General features: G+C 27.9%; 1 protein-coding gene across 1 annotated transcript; it reads left to right on the top strand.

Annotated features, from left to right (window-relative positions):
- The first annotated feature begins 413 nt into the window (after positions 1-413).
- Positions 414-8,330, top strand: LOC142326743 (uncharacterized). Its single transcript, XM_075369415.1, has 5 exons — positions 414-469; positions 1,662-1,770; positions 3,261-3,414; positions 4,841-4,912; positions 8,001-8,330. The coding sequence occupies exons 2-5, from the start codon at positions 1,691-1,693 to the stop codon at positions 8,148-8,150; spliced, it is 456 nt and encodes a 151-aa protein (XP_075225530.1). The 5' UTR covers positions 414-469; positions 1,662-1,690; the 3' UTR covers positions 8,151-8,330.
- Positions 8,331-9,352: the final 1,022 nt, after the last annotated feature.

Genomic DNA, 9,352 nt, shown 5'->3' with positions numbered 1-9,352 from the left:
GTGCAGTCATGGAAATTTAATTTTACACGCATTTATCTGTAATAGGTTAAACAGAATAATAAAATTCAACTTAATTTAATTATAAAAATTCTGGTTGCACTTAAAAATGAATTATATTTAAAAAATTATTTTCGAAACGTAAAGGAAATTAGTAAATACCAAGGTAGTAAATTTATTGTTTTTATTTTTATTACTATTATTTCCTGGATAATGTGGAAATATTAATACAATAATAATCAGTTTGTACGCGCGCGCGCGCGTGTGCATATAAATACGATGGATTTTGGTGTCGTGGAGGGGATGTACTCATATGGTGTGACAAGTACTTATATTTTGATTGGCCGGTTTAATCTCACGATACGCACCTCTTGGAAGGGGATGGCCTATAAATACAGTTTCATGATTCAGCCGTTATCAGTCTTGTTTTTATTTTATCTGGTGATTGTCAGAAGAACTTACTTTCTGAAAGGTACAGTTTGTTTTGAATAATTACAATTTAATTTTATTAAGTTTAAGTAAATTACCTTCATTGTTTTAAAAAATAAATTTAAATAATCACTTAGTAATAATAATAATAATAATAAAACATCTTTATTGAAATATTCACATAATATAATATATCTAAAAATACATATTAATTACTTAAAAGTAACAGTTCATATTTGTTAATACTTTTTTAATGAATGAAAAATATTGTAACGACACTCTTGATGACATGACCGTAAGAGGATAATATTTAATTAATTTAATACTGCTAATAAATAATTTCTTAACATTTAAGGAACTTAAGACATTTTCTTTACTAAGATATGTGTATTGAATTATTAATAAAAATGTTTGTTTCATAAACACCTCTGATAAGAAAAAATCCATTACTTATTGTATAGTTTATTTATTGCATTTTTAAAAACTGGTGTGAGCAGGCGAGTAAGAAATATATGGAATAACTTTAACATTGAATTAGGAAATTTTAGCATGATTAGACGAATGTGCAATATGATTCTCTTTTATAAGTATTATCTAGAATAAGTATTGCAACTTTTTTCCAGTCAAATTTTAGGGCACGGCGTACGATTTTATATATATATATATATATATATATATATAAAACATATTTTAATTTCATGATAGACGACTTTTTGTAAGTCTTCTATCAAGCCTTGGATGGGTGAGGTTGGATAAGCTTAAAACCAGCCCACCGGACTGCTGTAATGGTTAACTCGTTATCGCAAATCGGTTGATTTCGAAGTTGAGAGTTCTAAGGTTCAAATTCTAGTAAAGGCAAAACTTTTTTATATATTTGAATACTAGATCTTGCATACTGGTGTTTTTGGTTGTTGGGTTTCAATTAACCACACACACCTCAGGAATGGTCAACCTGAGGCTGTACAAGACTACACTTAATTTATATTATCTGAAATGTAGTTACCGGAAGCTAAACAGGAAAAAGTTAAGTAATACCTTACGGTGGTTCCAGAGGCTAACGGAAAATGAAAGCTTAAAATCAGATTATTTATGAGTTACCCGAAATTATCTCAAACTTTTGAATTTACAACCAGTGGTGCTAGAAATATAAATAATTGTAATTCAATTTTTTGTTTTGTACATTTCATTAAACGATTTTTTTTCATTTTAATAATAGATTGTTTATTTTTTTACAGATAATTCGCTGTTACAGGTGAATAAAATAATGATGTTTTCTCGTGTAATTCTGTACATTGTCTTGCTGTTAACTGCACAAGTAATGTCAGCTCAACGTTCAGAAAATCTGTAAGTTAATAAGTAAAAAAATTCCTTTTATCGTGGTTTTTTCTAAACCCCAACTAAAATAAAATGCAATATTTTAATTTCTTTATGTAAATAAAAATGGCTCATACTACTTTTACTAGATACTTAAATTGCTTTTAGTGGTAGTTCTATATCGTGTGTCAATCTGGATGGTTAGTATTACAATAGAAACATTGACCTCACAGTAGTTAATATATTTTTAAGTCTGTAGCTGTAAAGGTACTTGCTTAAAGCGTACACTCTTAAATAATAATGCATATAAATATTATATATGCATATTTTCCTTTACTATCTTCTGCATAATGATGATTAACCTTAGAATAAGTTAGATTAGATGTTGAGGAAACAAGTAGGAGGTACCTTAGCTGTTTTATGTAATATCTAAACAGTAAAAAAGTTCTCTGACAGTTTCAATAGCCCAGAAGATTTTGTTACACAATTCAACCCCCTTCTATGAAGAATCAGCTGCTTTGTCAACTATTTAGATGCCAGATTAGAACAAAGTGGCAAAACTCTTAGGAGGACAGAAAAAGATGTCAATACACAGCATAAATATCTGAGTTAATTAATTCTTTTATCCAAACCAATAAATAAGATTTGTGACTCTAATTAATAATACTAAATTTTGGGACAATATTGATCAGAAAAATCCTTTTACACTGTAGAATTTATATATTTTTTATAAAAAAGAAGGGGTGACCGTAATTGTGCTGCAGCCTGTGGTTGAATAAAAATTTGGTTATCACTAAATAAATTATAAATGTATAAAGTTGACTATCTGTTGCTAATTGGTTATACAATTTTTGGTTCTTGAATTAGAATTGAGCAGATAAAAGATTTTAATATTTATTTATCATAGTCAAGTAAAACAAGTCTCTTTAAAAATTGAGTTTGTAATTTGTGTAAAAATAAATAATTGTTCTTGAAGAGAAGTTATCTCAGAATCTCTATCTCCAAGTAATGGAGTTCCTATCCGAACTGTTTGTTATTGCTGAAAAGATATAAATTTGCATCAGTATGTAGAAGATTAAGTGGGATTATATTCCAGAATCGCTAATTAATTTACGTAATTATTTGGTTGCAACATGTTAATTTGGCTAACAAAATCACTGATCTGTAATCTATTGTTTCCAACCTCAAGGAAATGTCGTGAGCAGTTTGTTATGGTCCTATATCGTGCAAATAAGGGTGTACTATGTGCCACAGTTCATCTATCGGTACATCTAACTCTTGTAATAATTACTGTGATTGTTCTGTGTAGTGTTAGTTCATTAAATATGTTGCTTTGTCAATTTAGTATCTGTAAATTTCATATTGTTAAAGATAATTATGGCTTTTAGGAATATAATTAACATATAAAATGGCGATTTTACTGTTAGTAAGTTTATAGCTAACATTTATATCGCTTAATGCTTAGTCTAGCGGTTGGATTTGTAATTTCATCATTAAATTTTTTTTTAATATAATTTTAGGGATAATCCAGCTCAAAAGGGAGTTTGTCACTGTGGTGTCTTTGAAGAAGGCAGTGATTCTTTAACAACTCCGCTTATTGAAAAAATGCCGAACATTGTGATGACTAAAGATGAAGAGGGAGAAAAGGCTTGCAAGAATTTGTGTATTTCTTTGGTATGTTATATTATAATAAAAAATAAAATTATTAATTGACTAATCGAAAAAGTTTTTAGTTCAACTTCCATTAAATTAGTATTTTTGTGAACATCTTTTAAATGTAGCCAGCAATGATACTACACTTTTTTTACCTGTTTTAGCGTTTTTACATTATAATTTATTTTTATTGTGAAGATTAGTAAAATTTTAAAAGAAATTTAAGGTTTTTAGACAGTCATCAATGAAAGTGTTTGAGTTAATGAACTAGTTATAAAAAGCGGTTGACAAAGAATTATTTGCAAATCGGGTTTTATTATCTGCTGCTGTAAAGATTTTATTTTTCTCTGATTTGACTATTTCAAACTGAGATATTTGCAATATTTAATAGAAAAATAGCTTGGACTCATTGGAGAGGCAATATTCTGCCATATCTGCAATTAGTTGTTGAAACATATCATCGGTCATCAATTTTAAGATGTTATAATAGAATGCACTCTTGTGAAACCCAAACTTAGCAATGACTTGTTAATGCTATGTTCCAACTTGTTATGGTGTTATGCTAAACTTGTTAGTGGTATGCTAAACACATACCCCTATATAAACTGTGAACAGTCTCTCATTTGTGTTCAACAAAATTATATTTGCAGTACACAGTTTGATGAATTTAATTCTTTGAAAGTTTGGAATTATATGTATCTTTACCATAAAATATTGTGGTAGTCTGATCATGAACTGTTGCTTAACAACTTTTAGAGCATTGTTTCACTATTTCCAAGTTATGAAAAAACCCCTTAATGAGTTTTCCCTTCATTAGCCACATGTACCCATTAGTGTTATAGAACATAACTGTGACATTTAAAAAAAAATTACTTAGATTTTGAATGAACAGGCTTTAATAAGCCTGTTCATTCTATTCAGTGTGTTTTCCACTGAATAACTAACTACCCTTTCAGAATAATAACATCTGCAAAATAAAAAAACCTTAGACACTAGATGACCATTTGATTTACAATTCCTCAAGAGGTCAGGGTAGTTTCAAGATTTGAACACCGCAACTTATCAATTTGTTTATTTTGAGCCTTTAAAAATAAAACTTATGCTACCAAAAACATTTTTTGAAAAATTAAACAGCCATTAAGATCAGGTACACAAGTATTGTAAAAAGAAAAACTTTTTCAATTCTCAGAATTGTGTGTGAAAACGTTGTTGACATTAAACTTTGAACTATTTAGTCACACTCAAGACTTGCGGGAAGATTTACATTTGATCTATTACCATTCTAATTTTGTTTATAAAATGTGCCATTATTATTAACTAATATCTAGAGTGATGTAATCATAAACACTAAAGAATTCCTTTGATTTTTTTTCAAATCAAAGAACTATTTCTATCAATTCATAAATTTTATGTTAAAAAATGTTTATATATATTTTTTTTTTGACAGGCTGAAGCAAATAAAAAGGATGCACCAAAACTTTTGTGTGCTGCTTTGAAAAAAGATGTGAAAAATTTGAAGGTAAAAGCTCATTTAGGAGAAATATATGTACGAGTATTATTGTTAGTAATGATGATAATTTTCCGTGAAATTGTCTATGAAACTATTTTTCCAATAATTATTCATAATATAGTTTTGTATAAATGTATTTGGTTTTTGTAGGATTTTTCTTTCAGCTATTACTACAGCTTACAAATATGTTTATAAGGATGAAATATAAGTTAATAGTGCTTTTTTATATTGTGCACTTGTTAGATAATTCATATGTCTGAAGGTATCGCACTATAACACTCTGCCATGAAGGTGGCAGTGTTAAGATATCTCTCTTTATTTTTGCAGGCTCTGTAATATATTCTCATTTACAATCTTTTATGAGAAATTAATCTAATTTCTCTTATCTTTTATACGTACACAATAAAGGTTTCTGTAGCGTGTTGAATCAGTATAATTACTGTGGGCTATTTACTTCTTACAATTTTAATTCACTGTTGCATGAATTGTGCATACTTTTGATGGATCTTTACAGGCTTTATACTGTTTTTTTTAATGCTACAAATTCAGTTTTATAAATCTCATATCTATACTACTGAATCTTTTGTAGTTTTTTTTGTTCAGTATAGGAGGTAAAATGAGATTTGGGAAAAATGTTGCACAATTTATTATTATTCTTGTATTTTTCTTATTGTTTCTTGTTTTTTAAAGTAATAATAGAATAATGATGAAGGATTATTGGTATAGCTTTAACAACTATGGATGGTCCAGGTAAACTACATAAATAATTTATTGCTTTATTAAACTAAAGTTAAAAGGAATTTTTGTCACTGACTGCTGAAATAGGTTCCGTCAAAGTCCAAGATACAGGAATGTGTCTCAGTTCAGGCACTGAAAGGTTCAGCTCAAAGAATGTACTGTAATGAAATGTAGGCTCGGCTTTTAGTATCCAGTAACAGTTATTATTTTCACCACCAAAACAGCAAACTGGGAAATATATTAGTATTTGTGACCAAATAAGAACTAACCATTAATTTGGAGAGTTAATTAAAATTTTCCCTGTGGAACTAAAACTTATTAATAAAAAATAATTAAATGTTTTATTATTATAAATTAATTGTATAATAAAATGTTTCCTAACAAAGTAAAAGTGGGTATGTTTTAATAATTAAATGTTATGATTAAAATTTAAAAAATAGAAAATATGTTACATCCTTAGGGGAAAATTTTAATTTTTATTGGGCAGAATTGCTTGCTTATAATAATTAAATAATGTTTTTCAAATATGTACGTAAATATTATGTTAATAAAAAGTAACTGAAAAATTATTATCTGTAAGTAAATTTTTTTTGTGGGGGGAGGAGGCTATAATAATTTGTTACTTAACATGCCATTCTGTTCATATGGTGTGTTCTGTTCTTATATCTAGTCAAGAGTTGCTTTCTGTAAAAGTAGTAATGCCTGCTGTAAAGCCAGTCTCTGGTGTATAGAGTGAGATGTCACATGCAGGATAAATTATTAGTTGTATCTCTGCTAACAAGTGTACCTCACGTTAAGTGTGATAAGTGCAACAAAATGTTCAGCTGTGTGGAAAGGGCAAAGAAAAACCACTTAAATTACCAGTTTTTCTAGAAAATTTTTCATGAAAATAATAGCAACTATTAGTTTCTTACTTCAGGTCTCTTCCAACCACTTAATGATGGCACCTAAAGTACACAGTAAATAATTACTCTATAAATCTTAATTATTAACTATTTTTTTTTTATATCGACTACTTATACCTTTGGAAAAATGTAAATAAATCTTTAAAATTTGTATAACTGATTAAAGAAAGTCATCTTGACCATTTGTTTTAATTTTTGAAATATTTATTACCATACATTAAGGAGAAAGCCCTGTAGGCTTGATATTTTATTTTGCTATTGCTCTAAGTAAAAATGGGATATTTTGCCCACATTCTTCTCTCTTAAGTGGATAGATTTTATTCACCATTCTTTTGTGTTCTGTAAAACCCTTTTTACCTTTAGTTTACTTACCTCAATCATCATAATTCATATCTTAATCATTTTTTACAATTTTTACTTGGTCACATCCTTCTATCACAAATACAACTAAATTTACATCTTAATGGGTAGAAACTACCAATCTAGTTTTTCTGTCTAAAAGATTATGTTTCAAATTTCCTTCCTTTCCAACAACTCATCTTAAGAAATCTTCATTTATTAATAGAATTTCATCTTCTTTCTTGAAATACCACATTTAAAGTATCTGTATTCTTTCTGTTTTCCTATTCATGTTTTACTATCTATAATGCACTGCATTCATGCAATTTTTCTTTTTTTTTAGCTCAAATTTCTGTTATAATCACCAATTTTAATATTATATTCCTTTATGCTACATGAGTTTAGTAATTTTTTTCTACCTAATTCTTTTTTGTTTGTTCATATATGAACCTTAATACCTTTATTTATGTCTTAGATAATTATTCTACTGCCGGCCTCTGTGGCACGAGTGGTAGCATCTCAGCCTTTCATCCGAAGGTCCCGGGTTCAAATCCTGAACAGGTATGACATTTTCACACGTTACACAATATTACTTCAGTTCATCCTCTGAAGCAATACCTAACAGTGGTCCTGGAGGCTAAAAAAAAAAGATTGTCAAACTGCTTCCAATTTCTGAATTGTTTCTATAAACTAGTTAAGGGTGATATTTTGCATCCTTATCTTGATCCCCTTTCTAAATCTGAGCTTATTTTGGAGTTTTTTTTGTACACCTACTCTAAATTCAAAAAAAAATTAACCATTCTCTTCTTTTTACATAAAGTGATCCAAATACACAAATATTACATACATTCTTCTTAACTTAACCTCTAGGTGAGAATGTTTTCTTGGTACCAGAGCTCTTTCTGAAACAAAACTAGCCTATATCTTAACACATCTTTTACCATATATTCTATTTGTTCATAAAACTATTCTAACAAGTATTTTCAACCACACTGGGGTCACATTAGCGAATAATTTCTAGCTAATGCATTTTTTGTAAAAGAAAATTACAAAGCAATTATTATGATTTCATGATTTAATATATAAACGATTAAATAAATTTATTTTCTTAATAGGTTACAATTTATTCTCATCTTTGCGGAGAAAAGTGGTTAAGTACTGGTAAAACCAGTACAGTACCTATTTGCTGCCATGACGGGCTACCAGTGGAATGTATTGAAGAACTTTTTAATCAATCTCAATCCAAAATTGTTAAAAAGACTTAATAGTTATTGGACTGGACAAAAAACTATTCATTGTTATTTATAGTTAATTGTTTAACTCATTAAACAGTTAACTGTATCAGCAATGATATAGTTTTGTATCTGATACAAAACTGGATCATCTTTATTTTATCGATTATTGGTTTACAGTTTCCAAACTTAATAATCCATGTACGTATATAAGGTTACATTATTATGATTGTTTTGTAAGTAATAAAATACTAATTTGTAAATAAAAAATAAAAAAAATTGTAAGTATAATCATAATTAAATTATTAATGATTTTCAGTTAATTAATCTAAAATAACTTATTCTGAATAATTTTAGTTTAAAGAAATATTTAGAATCTATGTATGGAAGAATTTAACAAAATCATCAGATATACCATTGTTACTCTTTTATCGATTTCAAATTCTAATTGTAATAAATTGACTTGTTTTCTTTCATTTACAATAAATATGAAAAAAATAAATAAAATTAATGATTACTGTCATACATGTATTTTTTTAAATTTTAAAATAATCATAACTAATGGAGAAATATCCTTGATAGATGGTTTTTTTAAAAAAAAAGTATACGAGTTCATTAGGATAGATATAGCTAAGAAAACTTATCATTAAACTTGTTTTGTTGCCTTTTTTACATGTCTGGAAGGTCAGAAGTCAAGTAGCACCTGCATTGTTTTAGAAAATAGTGCCTACAAGATATACATTTGTTATATAAATATATTTTCACCTCAAGTTGACTCCTCCATGCTATCTATATAGGATTTAAGTTTATTATTTATTTTCTTATGATTTAAAACATAAATATTATAGAGTTTTATTAATAATCTCTACAGCAGAGCGGTAGTGTCTCTGCCTTTCATCAAAGGTTCTATGTTTAAGTCCCCGTCTGATATGGCATTTTTCACACGCTACAAAAATTCATTGTCACAATCACAGTAACTGTTATCTTAAATTTTCCTGTTGTTGTTTGAATAGATAATGTAAATTTTCATTTTTGGAAATTATATTTTCATCCTTGAATATACATTTTTTTAAATTCATGAAATCAATCTCAAATATGTCAAGTAATCTGTAAATATAGGAAACAAAACCTTGACATATAAAAGCATAAGCATCAACACAGGAAGAAATTTCAACCATATAACTCAATTTAAGCATGAGGGTTTCTTATATCGTACCAATCAATGCTTGTAAATG

This window comes from Lycorma delicatula, chromosome 6, assembly GCF_047948215.1.
Source record: "Lycorma delicatula isolate Av1 chromosome 6, ASM4794821v1, whole genome shotgun sequence".
NCBI classification, from domain to species: Eukaryota; Metazoa; Arthropoda; class Insecta; order Hemiptera; family Fulgoridae; genus Lycorma; species Lycorma delicatula.
This window is presented reverse-complemented; position numbering and strand designations above follow the sequence as displayed.